The sequence below is a fragment of the Hippoglossus hippoglossus genome, chromosome 8 (assembly GCF_009819705.1).
Source record: "Hippoglossus hippoglossus isolate fHipHip1 chromosome 8, fHipHip1.pri, whole genome shotgun sequence".
Lineage (NCBI taxonomy): Eukaryota > Metazoa > Chordata > Actinopteri > Pleuronectiformes > Pleuronectidae > Hippoglossus > Hippoglossus hippoglossus.
Genome location: NC_047158.1, coordinates 22,767,673 through 22,787,420, shown reverse-complemented (window position 1 = coordinate 22,787,420; position 19,748 = coordinate 22,767,673). Strand labels below are relative to the sequence as shown.

Here is a 19,748-nt window from a genome sequence, read left to right as displayed (position 1 = left end):
CCACTAGCTCCTCTGCTGCTGCCCCCAGGGGCCACTAGCTCCTCTGCTGCGGCCTCCAGGGGCCACTAGCTCCTCTGCTGCTGCCCCCAGGAGCCACTAGCTCCTCTGCTGTGGCCTCCAGGGGCCACTAGCTCCTCTGCTGCTGCCCCCAGGAGCCACTAGCTCCTCTGCTGCGGCCCCCAGGGGCCACTAGCTCCTCTGCTGTGGCCCCCAGGGGCCACTAGCTCCTCTGCTGCTGCCCCCAGGAGCCACTAGCTCCTCTGCTGCGGCCCCCAGGGGCCACTAGCTCCTCTGCTGTGGCCCCCAGGAGCCACTAGCTCCTCTGCTGTGGCCCCCAGGAGCCACTAGCTCCTCTGCTGCTGCCCCCAGGAGCCACTAGCTCCTCTGCTGTGGCCCCCAGGAGCCACTAGCTCCTCTGCTGCGGCCCCCAGGGGCCACTAGCTCCTCTGCTGCGGCCCCCAGGAGCCACTAGCTCCTCTGCTGCGGCCCCCAGGGGCCACAAGCTCCTCTGCTGCTGCCTCCAGGGGCCACAAGCTCCTCTGCTGCGGCCCCCAGGAGCCACAAGCTCCTCTGCTGCTGCCCCCAGGAGCCACTAGCTCCTCTGCTGCGGCCTCCAGGAGCCACAAGCTCCTCTGCTGCTGCCCCCAGGAGCCACTAGCTCCTCTGCTGCGGCCCCCAGGAGCCACAAGCTCCTCTGCTGCTGCCTCCAGGGGCCACTAGCTCCTCTGCTGCGGCCCCCAGGAGCCACAAGCTCCTCTGCTGCTGCCTCCAGGGGCCACTAGCTCCTCTGCTGCGGCCCCCAGGAGCCACTAGCTCCTCTGCTGCTGCCCCCAGGAGCCACTAGCTCCTCTGCTGCGGCCCCCAGGGGCCACTAGCTCCTCTGCTGCTGCCTCCAGGGGCCACTAGCTCCTCTGCTGCTGCCTCCAGGAGCCACAAACTCCTCTGCTGCTGCCCCCAGGGGCCACTAGCTCCTCTGCTGCTGCCTCCAGGGGCCACTAGCTCCTCTGCTGTGGCCTCCAGGAGCCACTAGCTCCTCTGCTGCTGCCCCCAGGGGCCACTAGCTCCTCTGCTGCTGCCCCCAGGGGCCACTAGCTCCTCTGCTGCGGCCTCCAGGGGCCACTAGCTCCTCTGCTGCTGCCCCCAGGGGCCACTAGCTCCTCTGCTGTGGCCTCCAGGGGCCACAAGCTCCTCTGCTGCTGCCTCCAGGGGCCACTAGCTCCTCTGCTGCGGCCCCCAGGAGCCACTAGCTCCTCTGCTGCTGCCTCCAGGGGCCACTAGCTCCTCTGCTGCGGCCTCCAGGGGCCACTAGCTCCTCTGCTGCTGCCCCCAGGGGCCACTAGCTCCTCTGCTGCGGCCTCCAGGGGCCACTAGCTCCTCTGCTGCTGCCTCCAGGGGCCACTAGCTCCTCTGCTGCTGCCTCCAGGGGCCACTAGCTCCTCTGCTGCGGCCCCCAGGGGCCACAAGCTCCTCTGCTGTGGCCTCCAGGGGCCACTAGCTCCTCTGCTGTGGCCTCCAGGGGCCACAAGCTCCTCTGCTGCTGCCTCCAGGGGCCACTAGCTCCTCTGCTGTGGCCTCCAGGAGCCACAAGCTCCTCTGCTGCTGCCTCCAGGGGCCACTAGCTCCTCTGCTGCGGCCCCCAGGAGCCACAAGCTCCTCTGCTGTGGCCTCCAGGGGCCACTAGCTCCTCTGCTGTGGCCTCCAGGGGCCACAAGCTCCTCTGCTGCTGCCTCCAGGGGCCACTAGCTCCTCTGCTGTGGCCTCCAGGAGCCACAAGCTCCTCTGCTGCTGCCTCCAGGGGCCACTAGCTCCTCTGCTGCGGCCCCCAGGGGCCACTAGCTCCTCTGCTGTGGCCTCCAGGGGCCACAAGCTCCTCTGCTGCTGCCCCCAGGAGCCACTAGCTCCTCTGCTGCTGCCTCCAGGGGCCACTAGCTCCTCTGCTGCGGCCCCCAGGAGCCACAAGCTCCTCTGCTGCGGCCCCCAGGAGCCACAAGCTCCTCTACTGCGGCCCCCAGGAGCCACAAGCTCCTCTACTGCGGCCCCCAGGAGCCACTAGCTCCTCTGCTGCTGCCCCCAGGGGCCACTAGCTCCTCTGCTGCGGCCCCCAGGGGCCACAAGCACCACTGCTTCAGCCCAATAACCCACAGAGAGAGGGGATCAAACTCTAACCCCTAACCCAACATCATTTATTCACCCAGATAGTTTTCAGCAGGGCAGGATTATACCCGGGCCCCCAGGGGCCCCACAGCCCCAGGTTTACCTCTTCCCAGTTGGGGCCCCTGCTCTCAAGGTCCTCTTTTTATTTTATTAGTTGCTCTTTTGTAAAGTTTTTTTGTTAAACCTGTTTATTCTGTATCCTGATGCTTACTCTGAAAATCTTATCAATCATTTCAATTAAATCATTTTCTTTAATAATCAAATAATTAAGTATAAAAAGTCAAAGGAGAGAAAAACATTTGTAGATGTTATTAAAATAATTCATGTACATTAACTGAGAAAACTCTTAATGACAAAATACAACATTCATGTTTTATAATGATTAATATTCATGTTAATAAGAAACTAATGGTGACTGGCATTCAGGTAACACTATATATATTATTTCTGTTTATATTTTTCAATTTCCTTGTGTTAACATTCCATGTTTAACTAAAGTTAATGTGAACCTCAGTATAAAGTGTAACCACAGTTCTGAACTGACCAGGACGCCGGCCCTGAGCCGGTCCTGAGCCGGTCCTGAGCCGGCCCTGAGCCACTGGACCAGTTGGGATCTGCTTCTGACTCAAAGCAGGAACCAGTGAATTTATCAGGATTAATCAATCATCAAAACAGTGGCCACTTAATGTTTCTGTTATGTCCTCAACTATTGAGCCAATCATTTCATCTGCAGGTGCCGACACAATGACCTTGTATCTTGTCATTACTTTGACATAATTACTTGTGTAGCGGCTGCTCAGTTTTAATTTATACACAAAGAACAAACACCCCCCCCAAATCAGAGCAGATTCTCCCCCACACAGTAATCATGAGAACGTGGAAGAAACATAAAGAAGAGCGATAGCGGACGGAGAGAAATCTCAGCTTTTCTATGTAAATCTTTGAATCTGAAAGTAACTAGATACCGAAGCTGTTACTGTAAATGTAACAGAGTCAAATTGAAAGTTCTGCTTCAGTCTCTGGTTCCTTTCCACTGACATGGATAAAGTGCACAACCACTCACACACCCATGAAGATCATTTCATTGTAAATCCACACATGCATTTTACTGCCTTTGAATACAGGAGTAACGAGGCGCTATGCATCAAATACAATCAATATGCACAGCCACGAAAAACGTGTCACCAAGGTAGCTACAAAGTACATGTTCATTTACAAATCATCCAGAGTACGAACAGAGATCATCGGAAGCAGAGAGGTTCCACACATTCAGTGTTCAGGAGGATTATTCACAAACGTTGAGGAGTTTTTCATCAGCTCTAGAAAAGGGTTTGTACACGACGTCGCTCCTGAAACTCGCTGCTCTGGCGGATGTGACCGAGGTCAACCCGAGACGTGATGAGTAATAAATTAGAGAAGTCATGTGGTCGAGGTCCTGGGGTCGGTTTCCTCATCATAACCAAACACTGATTTCATGGAATATAAAAGATGTAAAAACAACAAACAACTTTACAAAAGCATGACGGGCTCTGCAGGTCGGGTAAAAACCAAAACGACGACATGATGACGAATAGAAATAGTAAACTGCGAAGCAAAGTGAATAAAAATACACATTTCTCCTCGTTTTGTCCTCTTTGATCCACCCTCTGCTCTGGTCGGGTTCAGGATCTGAAGTTTACAGTTCAGGGACGCGTGTCGGAGGCAGGACGAGCGAACGGGACGGGAGTCGTCCCGGGTCGGTCAGCGGACGGAAAATCTGCAATGACAAAACAAAAAGACTGAACATCTGTTAACGCAGCAGCTCTTAATCTGGAGCTCAGGATCAAGGGCTGCAAATAAAGATGGACGACAGCCAAAAACAGCTCAATAACTTGATCGCCCCCTGGTGGCTGGCTGCAGTATAGGTTATAAACCCTGCCTCCTCCATGTTAGCAGAAAAAACCCTAGTCCAAAAAAAACCAAAGACAAAGGTCTGAGGTACGAACCGAGCTGTTGGTTTGGAGAAACGCTCTAATATTAAGATAAGAGGATAAACGACGTGTTATAAAACAGGTGAAGGAGTTCAAACTGGGAATGTTTCTCTCACCTGGTTTGGCTGCTGTAGTTCCATTCCTCTCCTCTGGGTGTCCTCATTTCCCTGCCTCCATCCCGCCCCCAGCCCCCCCACCCCCCAGCCCTCGCAGCGTGCTAGCTGTGGGGCTGAGGGGCGAGACTGGAGCAGTCAGTTACCAGCAGTCCCACTGTGCTCGCAGCACTGGTCACAGTGACCGCCACACTGGTGGTGCCCACGGGGCCCGAGCTTGTCGGGTCAGTGCCGGGGTCGCCCTGGTTGGCGTGAGTGCCCATGTGACCCTGGAGTTGCGTGGTCGTCTTGCACTGCACGCCGCACAGCTGGCAGAGCAGCACCCCCCCGGCCCCCGTCCCACCGAAACCCCCCCGCGCCCCGCCACTGTCCTTCCACTCCTGACCGTGGTGCTTCTGAGCGTGGACACGCAGGTAGGTGAGGGTGGTGAAGCCTGGAAAACACACACACACACACACACACACACACACACACACACACACACACACACACACACACACACACACACACACACACACACACACACACACACACAAATTAACAACAAAAACAAAACATTTATTTCAACATATTTGAGACTCAGTGGAGAATCTGTGAACCAGGTGTGGACCAGGTGTGGACCAGGTGTGGACCAGGTGTGGACCAGGTGTGGACCAGGCCGGCAGGTGTGAACAGCGACTCACTGCGGTTGCACAGGTGACAGGCGTGATGCTGTGACTGGTTGTGGACCCTCATGTGGTCGGTGATGTAGGCGGCCGACAGCAGCTTCCCACAGATGTGACACGGCACCTTCTCCTCGTGACGGATCAGATGAGCCCGGAGACGATCCCGTGTGGCAAACGCTGATGTGCACGTCTGCGGGAAACAAAGAGACACATGCATGGTTATGTACACACACAGACACACACACACACAGGTTGAACAGCGGGGGGGAGATGTTACCGTGCACTTGAACGGTCTCTCTGTGGAGTGAACCTGTCGAACGTGACTGTTGAGGTGGTCCGGTCTGAAAATACACAAAACAACAACAACAACACAAAGAGTTGTTAACATAATACTTCATGTAGCTCGCATCAATGGCTCCATCCACACAACCACATGGTTTTAAAACTCATCACTATGGTTACGCCTGACGGAGTTTTCCAGCCTCTAAATCAGAGACTTGTGTAAACGCTGCTGATCTCGTTTTAGTTTTTAAAGTATTTTTTATCTTTGGGAACAATTATGTCTTAAAAATAAACTTATAATTAAACTTATTTGCACATCCTTCTCTTTGGGAACCACAGGTGTCAAACACACTTTTACCTGGAGAAGGCCTTGGCGCAGTGTGGACAGATGTATGGTTTCTCCACGCCGCCTTGATGCGAGCGCACGTGATAACTCATGCGGTCTTTCCTCTTGAAGCGCTGCTGGCAGATGGGGCAGGAGTAGGGCTTCTCGTCAGAGTGCGACAGGCGGTGACGGTTCAGGTGGTAGACGTCTCTGAAGGCCTTTCCGCAGGCCTCGCACGCGTGGTTCTTCCTCACCTGGTTGGTGCTGGGGTTGGGATTAGGATTCTGTGGATGAGACGCAGGGAGACGACGCGGCTGCTTTATAAGACGACTGAGACAAGACAGGTCAAATACCTCTGAGAAGTAAACTTCATAATAACAGCAAAGTGTGACGTAACAAGTCAACACACTGACCAGGGTTTCATGTTCAATTTAAGACTTCTTAAGACCATAATGATTGAATTTTAAATTCTCAACGTATGTGAACATATTTAAGACTTTCTTTACGGCCTAAAATTCGAATGATTGAATATTAGACGTTTTAAGACTCCACAGAAACCCTGTAAAACATATTTGAAGCTCATGTGCAATGAGTTTCCAGATAAAAAGCTGAACAAATAATCAGAATAAAACCTGATGAAAAAGTGGGATGGGCGCACGACAATAATACTGTGCATGTACGTGCATGATGTCACCAGAACAAGTCTGTCGTCAAATTTTAAGGGAAGGAGGAGGACAGACGTGGTGGCGGCAACATGTCCGTGTGTGTGTGTGTGTGTGTGTGTGTGTGTGTGTGTGTGTGTGTGTGTGTGAGAGGTGTGTGTGTGTGTGTGGTGTGTGTGTGTGTGTGTGTGTGTGTGTGTGGTGTGTGTGTGTGTGTGTGTGTGTGTGTGTGTGTGAGGTGTGTGTGTGTGTGGGGGGGGAATATTATCAACAACTGAATTCAGAGGTTTTTAATGAACTGAACTCAGAGCAGCAACGGGACATTATGTTAATGACAGGAGGGGCGGGGCCAAAACCAGGGCAGGAAATTGAATAGTGATAAATAGATGAATTGAACTTTAACCAGAGTCCAGTCGCTGCCCTGCAGACGTCTTGGACCCAGACTGGATCTTTCCCCACCTGCTCCATGGACCCGACCACAACAACAGCTGCCTGGATGGGTTGAGGCGGTGCTGCCATGGTTACGGTTGCTGGGGCGATGGACACAGAGATGGGCTGGCTCTCCTGGTTGGCGTGAAGACCGGGCTGGGGGATGGTGTCCGCGGCGGTGGCAGCGGTGGGGGGAGGGGGAATAGGCGGCTGCAGGGGCAGGGTGAGCTGAAGGAGGGAGAGCGGAACCGTCTGCTTCTCCACCCTCCCTCCCCCCTTCCCCCCATCCTCCTTCTCACGGGTGGCGCCGCCCTTCATCCTGATGCCCGTGTGCACCGACTGGTGGCGCCGCAGGTTGTAGCTGTTCTTGAACTCCTTGTTGCAGGTGGCGCAGATGTGCGCCGGGCGGCTCGGCTTGATGAGCGGTTTGACTGACAGACACAGCAGAGCGTCAAAACATCACACACGTGTCTAAACTGGAATCATGATTCCACTCAAACTTATTTTACACCTTCAAACTAACAGCAGCCGGATGTTAGTGATAATCAATATTGGAGATATAGAATATATACACTCATTTATTCATTTTCCTGTCTATTTGACTCCTGATTTTAACAATTCTAAAAAAGTTATTTTGTTCAGTTCATATTTTATTTTATTATTATCATTATGCACCATCTACCAAAGACCAAATGTCAGTAAATACATGTATATCTTTGAAGTCAGTGTTTCTATCTGTGTGGGTCAGATGTGTTCGGTGTTCGGTCGGATCTTCTACGGTTCAATCGGTGATTAGTTGACTGACATGAAATATAATCAGTCGTCATTTCTGCCTCTTGACGAACATTTTTCTTTTCTTTGATGTGAATTTATGTCAAATGTATATTTTGGGGTTTTCTGAGTTTTAGGTCGAACGATATAAGAAATGAAGATGTGAATTTCACCCAGTGAAATGTTTGTATGTTTCATTGACTGAACAATTAATCAATTGTCAGTTTGATAAATAATACAAATAAACTAGCTGGGACCTTGGTTGCCCCCAACTCGTCTCTCTCCTCATGTTTCCAAAGAAACTCCACATCAGTCTGACTGAACAAACTGGGAGAAGTGTATTGATACGAGTCTGTTCTTAAACAGCACTGAGGTGTAAACAAGTCAGCATCACCCCCCCGGCCTCTCACCAGGTAGCGGCTCCTCGCTCAGGGCGGCCGTGTCGACGGTGGACGGCGGCGTCACGATGTGTTCAGCTGGAGGACTCTGAGCCGAGCCCGTCAGCTCGGGCAGCAGCTCCGACTGAAGAGGCGTCTCAGGTTGGCTCTGAGTCGACGGCGTCTACACAACAACACACACACACACACACCCACACATCAACACACAGTTCATCACATTCTGCTTATTTTAATGGAAGTTTTTCTTAAGAGCTTCTTATCGTGTCCAGTCATAAACTGTGGAAGGGCTGAGGTGTATTTGTGTTTGCTGATATACAAACTTTTAATCAACAGAATAAACAACGTAAATGAGATGTGAATGATAACTTTATGCCTTACATTAAAAATCATGTTATTTTCTTAATTCAAGTTTAAATATTTTGTTGTATTTGTGTTCTTTAAAGTTTATGGTCAAACTGTAAAGTTTCAAACCTCAAATACATTTCTTTATTCAGTTTGATATCATCTTAAGAATCAATATATATCAGAATGGAAATGTTTTACTACATTATACCGGTAGCATACGACAGAGTATTAGGGCCGAAATCAAATTCAGAGATTTGTAATTCTCCATTCTTTGTTCTTATATATATATATTAAGACTTTATTCTTATTATTAATACTGATATGACTTATTGCGACCAAACTCTAGGAACATTACGACTCTTCTCTTTAAATAATACAACTTAATTAATATTGTGACTTCTTGAAAATCCTGAATCCACATGATCTCTGGTTCTTCTCCTCAGGGTTCGTTCAGGAGTCTTTAACATGTTAAAACCTAAAATCTCCTCCAGTGTCTGCTTTGATTTTAAATGTTATTTCTGAATATTTAAGCAAAAATCCACCTGACACTTTATATTAGAGCACGGGTGGGGGGGGGGGGGGGGGGTGTCACCTGGAGGAAAGTGAACCTAAGGTCATCTCCTCCATGACCCCATGGTGACCCCCCATCACCTGCCCCCCCATCACCTGCCCCCCCCCCCTGAGAGGAGCCATGATGGAGTAACTCACCTGAAAGAGGAAGTTGCTCCAGGACGTGTCCATCCTGCAGGAGAGCGGCTCCCCGGGCAGGGGGCTCACAGGGGGCGGGAGGAGAAGCTCCGTCCACGGGGAAGAGAGCAGGAGCCGCGGCCTGTCTCTAATGATACTTAGCTCCAGCTAATTATCACTGATGACTTATTGTCTAAATGACTGGACGCTTCTGTGCAGGTTTCATGCTTTAATGCTTCAAATAACTGGTAACATGCAGGTTATTAACTGTTTAAATCAAGAAAATGGAGGAAACTAGCAGCTCGTTGCTTTATTTTGCCAAAGCTCCGAAAAGGCCGCAGCTGTCGCGGTCCAGGCCTCGGCGTCGCGTACAGCTCGTCCCCGAACTACAGCGCTGCTGGTCGGCCGCGGTCCGTGGCTCCGCCTCGGTGTTTGAATCCACAGGATGACATCTTTCTCTTTTTTTCGGGCCCTCGCCCTCCCTCCTCGTCCTTTTCTTTTTTTATCCCTTCTTCACCCCCTCTGTCCCTGTGCGCTTTAAAGGGAAAGTATGGGCTGGTGGCTCCCTCCTCCCCGGCTCGACCCGTCTCCTCCTCCCCGCTCGGCGCGTCCCTCTCGCCCCCGCCGCCGCCGCTCGGTAGGCCGACAGATAATGAAACCGACATTTACTGAACCATCCGGACGTTATTTCCTGCCAACTCGGCTGCAACGGAGCGGTTCACCGGTGCCTCGGTGCAAACAGTCCCCGGTCGCCCGGAGCGTGTGGGCCGGACGCAGCAAACTGTCCCCGCCGCTAAGATGGTGTCGAGTTCGGCTGAAACCACTTTTTATCCCCGAACATCTTAAAGGTAACGATGCGCAAGTGCAACAGCTGAAAGTGTTCCCCCATCCACCCGCACCAAACCCCGTCCACAAAACACCACATTTAACATCCACCAGCACCAAACCCCGTCCACAAAACACCACATTTAACATCCACCAGCACCAAACCCCGTCCACAAAACACCACATTTAACATCCACCCGCACCAAACCCCGTCCACAAAACACCACATTTAACATCCACCCGCACCAAACCCCGTCCACAAAACACCACATTTAACATCCACCCGCACCAAACCCCGTCCACAAAACACCACATTTAACATCCACCAGCACCAAACCCCGTCCACAAAACACCACATTTAACATCCACCAGCACCAAACCCCGTCCACAAAACACCACATTTAACATCCACCCGCACCAAACCCCGTCCACAAAACACCACATTTAACATCCACCCGCACCAAACCCCGTCCACAAAACACCACATTTAACATCCACCCGCACCAAACCCCGTCCACAAAACACCACATTTAACATCCACCAGCACCAAACCCCGTCCACAAAACACCACATTTAACATCCACCCGCACCAAACCCCGTCCACAAAACACCACATTTAACATCCACCAGCACCAAACCCCGTCCACAAAACACCACATTTAACATCCACCAGCACCAAACCCCGTCCACAAAACACCACATTTAACATCCACCAGCACCAAACCCCGTCCAGAAAACACCACATTTAACATCCACCCGCACCAAACCCCGTCCACAAAACACCACATTTAACATCCACCAGCACCAAACCCCGTCCACAAAACACCACATTTAACATCCACCCGCACCAAACCCCGTCCAGAAAACACCACATTTAACATCCACCCGCACCAAACCCCGTCCACAAAACACCACATTTAACATCCACCAGCACCAAACCCCGTCCACAAAACACCACATTTAACATCCACCAGCACCAAACCCCGTCCACAAAACACCACATTTAACATCCACCCGCACCAAACCCCGTCCAGAAAACACCACATTTAACATCCACCCGCACCAAACCCCGTCCACAAAACACCACATTTAACATCCACCCGCACCAAACCCCGTCCACAAAACACCACATTTAACATCCACCCGCACCAAACCCCGTCCACAAAACACCACATTTAACATCCACCCGCACCAAACCCCGTCCACAAAACACCACATTTAACATCCACCCGCACCAAACCCCGTCCACAAAACACCACATTTAACATCCACCAGCACCAAACCCCGTCCACAAAACACCACATTTAACATCCACCCGCACCAAACCCCGTCCACAAAACACCACATTTAACATCCACCCGCACCAAACCCCGTCCACAAAACACCACATTTAACATCCACCCGCACCAAACCCCGTCCACAAAACACCACATTTAACATCCACCCGCACCAAACCCCGTCCACAAAACACCACATTTAACATCCACCCGCACCAAACCCCGTCCAGAAAACACCACATTTAACATCCACCCGCACCAAACCCCGTCCACAAAACACCACATTTAACATCCACCAGCACCAAACCCCGTCCACAAAACACCACATTTAACATCCACCCGCACCAAACCCCGTCCACAAAACACCACATTTAACATCCACCCGCACCAAACCCCGTCCACAAAACACCACATTTAACATCCACCCGCACCAAACCCCGTCCAGAAAACACCACATTTAACATCCACCCGCACCAAACCCCGTCCACAAAACACCACATTTAACATCCACCAGCACCAAACCCCGTCCACAAAACACCACATTTAACATCCACCCGCACCAAACCCCGTCCACAAAACACCACATTTAACATCCACCAGCACCAAACCCCGTCTACAAAACACCACATTTAACATCCACCAGCACCAAACCCCGTCCACAAAACACCACATTTAACATCCACCCGCACCAAACCCTGTCCACAAAACACCACATTTAACATCCACCCGCACCAAACCCCGTCTACAAAACACCACATTTAACATCCACCCGCACCAAACCCCGTCTACAAAACACCACATTTAACATCCACCCGCACCAAACCCCGTCTACAAAACACCACATTTAACATCCACCAGCACCAAACCCCGTCCACAAAACACCACATTTAACATCCACCCGCACCAAACCCCGTCCACAAAACACCACATTTAACATCCACCCGCACCAAACCCCGTCCACAAAACACCACATTTAACATCCACCCGCACCAAACCCCGTCCACAAAACACCACATTTAACATCCACCCGCACCAAACCCCGTCCACAAAACACCACATTTAACATCCACCCGCACCAAACCCCGTCCACAAAACACCACATTTAACATCCACCCGCACCAAACCCCGTCCACAAAACACCACATTTAACATCCACCAGCACCAAACCCCGTCCAGAAAACACCACATTTAACATCCACCAGCACCAAACCCCGTCCAGAAAACACCACATTTAACATCCACCAGCACCAAACCCCGTCCACAAAACACCACATTTAACATCCACCCGCACCAAACCCCGTCCAGAAAACACCACATTTAACATCCACCCGCACCAAACCCCGTCCAGAAAACACCACATTTAACATCCACCCGCACCAAACCCCGTCCACAAAACACCACATTTAACATCCACCCGCACCAAACCCCGTCCAGAAAACACCACATTTAACATCCACCCGCACCAAACCCCGTCTACAAAACACCACATTTAACATCCACCAGCACCAAACCCCGTCCACAAAACACCACATTTAACATCCACCAGCACCAAACCCCGTCCACAAAACACCACATTTAACATCCACCAGCACCAAACCCCGTCCACAAAACACCACATTTAACATCCACCCGCACCAAACCCCGTCCACAAAACACCACATTTAACATCCACCAGCACCAAACCCCGTCCACAAAACACCACATTTAACATCCACCAGCACCAAACCCCGTCTACAAAACACCACATTTAACATCCACCAGCACCAAACCCCGTCCACAAAACACCACATTTAACATCCACCAGCACCAAACCCCGTCCACAAAACACCACATTTAACATCCACCAGCACCAAACCCCGTCCACAAAACACCACATTTAACATCCACCCGCACCAAACCCCGTCCACAAAACACCACATTTAACATCCACCAGCACCAAACCCCGTCCACAAAACACCACATTTAACATCCACCAGCACCAAAACCCCGTCCACAAAACACCACATTTAACATCCACCAGCACCAAACCCCGTCCACAAAACACCACATTTAACATCCACCAGCACCAAACCCCGTCCACAAAACACCACATTTAACATCCACCCGCACCAAACCCCGTCCACAAAACACCACATTTAACATCCACCCGCACCAAACCCCGTCCACAAAACACCACATTTAACATCCACCCGCACCAAACCCCGTCCACAAAACACCACATTTAACATCCACCAGCACCAAACCCCGTCCACAAAACACCACATTTAACATCCACCCGCACCAAACCCCGTCCACAAAACACCACATTTAACATCCACCAGCACCAAACCCCGTCCACAAAACACCACATTTAACATCCACCAGCACCAAACCCCGTCCACAAAACACCACATTTAACATCCACCCGCACCAAACCCCGTCCACAAAACACCACATTTAACATCCACCAGCACCAAACCCCGTCCACAAAACACCACATTTAACATCCACCAGCACCAAACCCCGTCCACAAAACACCACATTTAACATCCACCCGCACCAACCCCGTCCACAAAACACCACATTTAACATCCACCCGCACCAAACCCCGTCCACAAAACACCACATTTAACATCCACCCGCACCAAACCCCGTCCACAAAACACCACATTTAACATCCACCAGCACCAAACCCCGTCCACAAAACACCACATTTAACATCCACCAGCACCAAACCCCGTCCACAAAACACCACATTTAACATCCACCAGCACCAAACCCCGTCCAGAAAACACCACATTTAACATCACCAGCACCAAACCCCGTCCACAAAACACCACATTTAACATCCACCCGCACCAAACCCCGTCCACAAAACACCACATTTAACATCCACCAGCACCAAACCCCGTCCACAAAACACCACATTTACCAAGATTCACCGATCACGTGACAAGTTATTTCTCACTAAAGAAACTTTTACAAGTAAACAAAACAAAGAGCTGATTTTCATTGTCTTTATTTTGTAGCTGCTTTTACAGTGAATTCAAACGACCTGCACCTCAAACTCAATATCCATCAAATACTTGTATTACTACAATTAAAATATTTTAAATATAACATAGGCTTTGAAGTTCATGTAGTTGTATCTTAGAAGCACACATTCTAGAAGTTTCATGAAAAACAAGAGGCAGATATTTAGAATTGAACACATTGAGGATTGAAACACACACGGACACTTGGTGCTCCTCACGCGAGGTGTAACTTATGACCTGCATAACTCTGGGTCTAAATCAACTGAACATAACAAACAAGTGAAGAACATTAGAAATAAAAAGCACCAAGTGATCAAAATGCAACAATCATCACTTAATCACCATCCAACATTGAAAACTGAGGCCCGGAGCTCACAAGAGGCATTTTGAAGCATGAACACGTTTCCTGTGAAACAAAGAGCTTTTATTTTGATTTGATGTCCAAGGGAGACGGCGTCAGGTTTTTGGTCTAAGTTACAGAAAATTAAGAATAAAAGTGAAACAAACAGGGAAATAAAGGAGGAGTTTTTTATTTACAGGAGTCGACGGTTGTTTAAGGGCCACTTTGTAACTTATGGTCTTGATACAGGTGAGAAAATATTGTAGGACCAGTTCCCAGGTCTGTTAGAAGAGCGATTTCAGGGTCGTCAGGTTACGTCTGGTTCAACTGAGAGATTCTGGAGAAAAGCTACGAGGAATCGAACCTGTGTTTATTAATGACTTTGTCTCAAACACAAATACTTTCATATCACAGAGAAAGAGAAACATCGAACACTGATATTTGTTCCGTTTTCATAGTTTCTGTAGTGGACTGAAGGATTCAATTCTCCTGCACTTTGAAGTTTGAACAGACATGTAAGAGCGTTTTTAACGGATCTGTAAAACATGAATGAACGATGCATTCAGAATATTAAAGCAGATTAGAAAGTAGTAAATGTCAGGGTCTGATAATGTATCTGCTGTGAATCTGAGTGAGCTGTGGTGCCGCCTCCCACTTAGCAGTGATATTGCTGTTTTACTTTCTGTTGACAGGAAACATTTATGATTTTTTTTCTGATGCGTCTCATTTTCAAAATGAAACCGAAGCAGCATAATGGACAATGTGAGTGACAGTTAGGCCACGTTAACAAAATGTTACAATTTACACTAATGAATCGGAGAAGAAAACACTGACAGGCTCCGCCCACACTGACATGTTTTAGTTTTAACACTACACTGACAGGCTCCGCCCACACTGACATGTTTTAGTTTTAACACTAAATCAGTGTATGTGTCAGTAATAATCCCCCCCCCACACTAACACACATGTACACTGGTCATGTGATGTAAACAGGAAGTAGATTGTCTCTGTGGTTGGTTGCTTAGTAACGGAAAATCCTCTGAAGGAGGAGCAGTGATGGTGAAAAGTCAGAGCAGCGATGACGAGGTGGAACTGTTTGTGTTCACCACTGGTAGTCGAGTCATGTGACTGATGGGAACCAATCAGGAAGAGAACGTCTGCGTCATCGTTTACTAAAGTCTCTAAAACACGAGCCCAGAGTTTTCAAACTAAAACAAGACCAGTTCACACAAGTCTCTGGTTCAGAGGCTGGAAAACTCCGCCGGCCGTAACCATAGCAACAGGGATGCGTTTTAATTTACGGAAACTCATCATTGTGGGCGGAGCCTGATTCTGGTTTGTCTGTAGAAAGTCAATAATCAAATAAAAGCCGTCAGCCTCTCTCCTGCCTTGATCTGGAATTTCTCATGTTGTAATATTTGGTCATAAAAATAAAATCTCTCTGATGATCGTCTGATAAACTTTTCAAGTGTTTCACATCAACAGTCCACGAGTCTCCTGTTCCCCTTTGAACTCAATAACAATAACAGTAATACATTAAACCGTGGCGGTGGACTTGTTGCTGAACTCTCGGCCTCTCGCTCACTGCAGCTTCGTGCTCTCCTCTCGCTCGGCGGCGTCCAGGGCGACCATGTTCTGGGAGGCGGTGATGAGGTGCACGAGGCTGATGCCGGACTTCAGCAGGCAGATGGTCCCACAGAGTCCCTGCAGCCAGTAGAACCATGCTGCCACAGAAAACACACGGTCACATTCAGCAGCTCTGACACACAAGAGTGTTTATTAAAACTGTCTCTTTAAATATCAACTGTCTTATTCTGTGTAAAGATATTTGATTATTAACTGATCCACCGGGGGGGGGGGGGGTGAAAGAGCCTGAAGGTCAGAGTCTACTGGAAACTTCCAACATGGCAGAGAGCCCATGTTTCTGTAATCTATAATCCTGTCTGTATGTGTTCCTCAGAGCAGGTTGACGTGAGGAAGAGGAAGATCTTACCAGCAGGTTCTGAGATGTGATGAAGAATGTAGAGCAGGCAGAAGAAGAGCTCGTTCCCAAGGCACATCACAAACAGCACCGGCTGCAGGAGACAAAAACCTGTCAGTGAATAGATCGGTTCAGATCAGCTTCAGTTTTCTGTGTGAGCCACAGAGATCTGACCTTGGAGGTGTAGTAGATCCGCAGGAGGGGGTTCCCTGAGAGGTCGATGGTCTTGTGGCTGGTGGATCCCTTTATGGTCGAGCTGAGGAAGAGGAAACAGTCAAGACAGAACAAGATGAAGAGGCAGCAGAGGTGACTTCAGACGGTTTCTTTTTCAGAGAAACTTTGTTGTTGGATACGATGAAGCTGCGGCGGTTTCTCCCCAGAATGAGGCTACACTCTGGATCCAGAGACACATGGATCCATTCCCTCTGGTAGTGCTCCTTCATCTTATTCATCACTTCCTGTTGTCTGCCATGTGACCGGAGGAGGGTCACGTGTTTCATACAGCGCAGGTATCTACGACATTAGGTAACTAACGTAGAGCTCACTCCTCCACCAACTGTCTCCTTATCAAACCACATTTATATTCACTAAATCAGGATTTTTATTTACTACAAATGTCTGATTCTTTGAATCAAGATCCATGAATTATTTTCTAAGAAATCAATGAAAATTATGAAGAACATCCAATCATGTGAAAGAAAGAGAAAAAAGGTTTTGCAGAGTTCTTCCCTGACCCACATCCCTCCACCAGGTCTACTGGTAATATGAACTGTAGATTGAAGTGACAGACCAACTAACTAACTAACTAACTAACTAACTAACTAACAGATGAAACACAACCTCCTCAGCGGTGGAGCTGGTCCCGGTGAGGACGAACCTGTGCAGGTGCAGCCAGTGGCTGGAGATGTCCAGACACATGCTGATCTGGAACAGGAAGGTGTAGGACGGGTAGAGCAGGGACAGGTTGACCAGCAGACACATGGTGGCACAGCGGTCCGTCAACATGTCCAACATGGCTCCAAACTTTGTGCCTGAAAATGTATTTTGATCAAATTATCATTTTGTAGAAAAGTAAATCGATAACTTGAGACTTGTGTTTTTATGTGAGGCTCAGTGAAAGGATATTAAACACTGGGAAAAAAAGAGAAAAGAGGGATGAGAAAGAGTTAAAGAGTTAAACCAGAGCATCTCTCTCTCTCTCTCTCTCTCTCTCCACCACTCGGCTGCTCACTCCCTCTCTCACCACCTGTTAGTGCGGACCCCTCATGCTCTGACATCCACTTGTTTGTGTTGGAATCTCCTGCACTCACACAACCTGAGGTAAGAAGACACCTTGGATTCTTTATGTTTCTTCTCGTTTTCTTTATTCACCTCATTCTGTCTCTCTGTCTCTCTCTCTCTCTGTCTCTCTCTCTCTCTCCCTATCTTTCTCCCTCTCTCTCTCTCTCTCTCTCTTTCTCCCTCTCTCTCTCTCTCTCTTTCTCCCTCCCTCTCTCTCTCTCTCTTTCTCCCTCTCTCTCTCTTTCTCCCTCTCTCTCTCTCTCTCTTTCTCCCTCCCTCTCTCTCTCTCTCTCTCTCTCTTTCTCCCTCTCTCTCCCTCTCTCTCTCTCTCTCTTTCTCCCTCTCTCTCTCTCTCTCTCTCACACACACACACTCACACTGATTTAGAGCCCGAGCGGCGTGGCCATCGACAGCATCGAGCAGAGCACTGAGCAGGTAACAGAAGATCGCCGGCCACGGACTGATGGGCATCAGGTAGAAGGACAGGAGAGCCAGCACCACACGGGCATAGCCTGCAGGGACCAGGAGACAACACAGGGGACAACACAGGGGACAACACAGGGGACAACACAGGAGACAGGAAGAGGACGAGTTAGAAAACAAAGTCTCACATTCAAACTTCTTCTTCGTCTACAGAACATTAAACCAATTATCCGGTTTAAAACGGATTTTATTAAATGAAACTAAACTCGTCGGCTCGTGTTTCTTTGACGTCATCAACCTACAGTTTGTTTACTGTGACGTCACAGTGACTCAAGTCTGTTCGGTTTGGATTCTTTTATTAAACGTTTCCAATGATTCACAATAAAATAAATAAACAATGAAGTGAATCTAACGTCACCTGTTAATTCTGTATCCTTCATAGTTCAACCAGATTTAAAGACAGTTTGGTTCGTCCTCCATGTTTGACACTTCCGTCACATCTGCCGTGCGATGCTAAAGCTAAGCTAACAAGGCGTGAAACTCACCGATTAAATTGGGGACGAAGAGGAAAATATTGTCCTGCGTCATGTCTGCGGCTCCGGATGTCGGGACTCGAACCCCGGACAGTGTTCGGACTCGTTACCCGCTCGACTCACTGGTTTCTGGGAGAAACCGAGAAAACGTCCGTCGGTTCTGTGTCAATGACAACTTCCGTCTGTCGAGCCGCGAAGATTAGAGCACGACTTCCGGTGCATCTGTTTCCACAATAATTAATAATTCATTTATTAATTATTATTTGGTTTTGCTGTTTTCTTTTTCAAGTCATCAACTGTTGAGCAAATTAACCCTAACCCATTAATAAATGATTAAATTAAATTCTAAAAATAATTTGCAAATGAAATCGACAAACATTTCCGTTATTAATAACTTTAGAAATTATTTCTATTTAAAATCGAATGTTTAGAAATTCCAGGAAATAGTAATTATTAAGTTAACATTCATTTGTAATGTTTTTTTTGTTTGCGAGTCCCAAAGATGATGCGTTCACTGTCACAGGAAAGTGTCGGTGTCTAATCGACTGATTATCACTTTTACATTTCATAATGACGCTGTGCTTTTATTTTAAACAAGCTTCTGTTTCCCGTTTCCGTTCAGCAGCTTGATGCCCCCCCCCCCATAACATGAAATCACAGCAGCTATGAGTCGTGAGCGGAAAACAAATCAATCAATTCAGCTGGATTTAGTTTAACTTTCCTCAAATGGGAAGATTTTAAGTTTTTAACTCATTTAACACTAAATTATATAAATTGAATATCTTTACATTTGAGACAAAATAAAGCATTTGATTACGTCAGGAAACCGTAACCTTTTTTCAATATCAATATAATGAAAATAATCGTCGACAGCATTATTAGAAACATCAGATCAAATAAAACCCAAACCTTACGGGACTGAATCATCAATAAATAAATGAATCAATAAAACAAAGTCTTTGTTTTTGTTCTGTAATTTATTGAGTTTTTTTAAATGTCATCATTTTCTTTTTTTTTTTCATGTATCTACTACCGAACACTTTTCGGGCTCCATGTTTTGCAGCGTACGTAACGTTTCGCACAGTAAAGAGAGCAAAATGTCACATACAATAAAAAATAAAAAGAATAAAAATATGGCACCAAACTTAGTAAAAGAAGAATCTGGATATTTGTCGGTAATCAGCTCGACTGTGACGCTCGATGTTTTAATACTGGCTCAAAGAAACAAAAATAAAGATCAAAGCCCAGATCTCCCGCCCTGAGACCTCCACAG

The 19,748-nt window shown here is 48.4% G+C and overlaps 2 protein-coding genes across 2 annotated transcripts; both read right to left on the bottom strand.

The window, feature by feature from the left end:
• Positions 1-2,209: 2,209 nt before the first annotated feature.
• LOC117766001 (myc-associated zinc finger protein) lies at positions 2,210-9,623 on the bottom strand. The gene is made up of 8 exons (XM_034592679.1): positions 8,823-9,623; positions 7,782-7,932; positions 6,631-7,031; positions 5,543-5,793; positions 5,180-5,243; positions 4,921-5,092; positions 4,241-4,670; positions 2,210-3,910 (listed from the first exon to the last, which is right to left on the bottom strand). The coding sequence occupies exons 1-7, from the start codon at positions 8,853-8,855 to the stop codon at positions 4,342-4,344; spliced, it is 1,401 nt and encodes a 466-aa protein (XP_034448570.1). The 5' UTR covers positions 8,856-9,623; the 3' UTR covers positions 2,210-3,910; positions 4,241-4,341.
• Positions 9,624-15,597: 5,974 nt separating this feature from the next.
• Positions 15,598-18,681, bottom strand: cdipt (CDP-diacylglycerol--inositol 3-phosphatidyltransferase (phosphatidylinositol synthase)). The gene is made up of 6 exons (XM_034592681.1): positions 18,488-18,681; positions 17,897-18,031; positions 17,116-17,269; positions 16,413-16,494; positions 16,251-16,332; positions 15,598-15,981 (listed from the first exon to the last, which is right to left on the bottom strand). Exons 1-6 carry the CDS (start codon positions 18,528-18,530, stop codon positions 15,839-15,841), a joined length of 639 nt encoding a protein of 212 aa, XP_034448572.1. The 5' UTR covers positions 18,531-18,681; the 3' UTR covers positions 15,598-15,838.
• Positions 18,682-19,748: the final 1,067 nt, after the last annotated feature.

Bases quoted from the DNA above. Each gene is read 5' to 3' on its own strand.
- LOC117766001 (XM_034592679.1), bottom strand. From the start codon at position 8,855: ATGGACACGTCCTGGAGCAACTTCCTCTTTCAG. The intron at 7,032-7,781 runs GTGAGAGGCCGG...TGTGTCTGTCAG, and splicing joins GAGCGAGGAGCCGCTACCTG to TCAAACCGCTCATCAAGCCG. The intron at 5,244-5,542 runs GTAAAAGTGTGT...GTGTATTTTCAG, and splicing joins TGCGCCAAGGCCTTCTCCAG to ACCGGACCACCTCAACAGTC.
- cdipt (XM_034592681.1), bottom strand. From the start codon at position 18,530: ATGACGCAGGACAATATTTTCCTCTTCGTCCCCAATTTAATCG. The intron at 18,032-18,487 runs GTGAGTTTCACG...TGGTCCCTGCAG, and splicing joins CTTCGTCCCCAATTTAATCG to GCTATGCCCGTGTGGTGCTG. The intron at 16,333-16,412 runs GTCAGATCTCTG...TGTCTCCTGCAG, and splicing joins GGATCTACTACACCTCCAAG to CCGGTGCTGTTTGTGATGTG.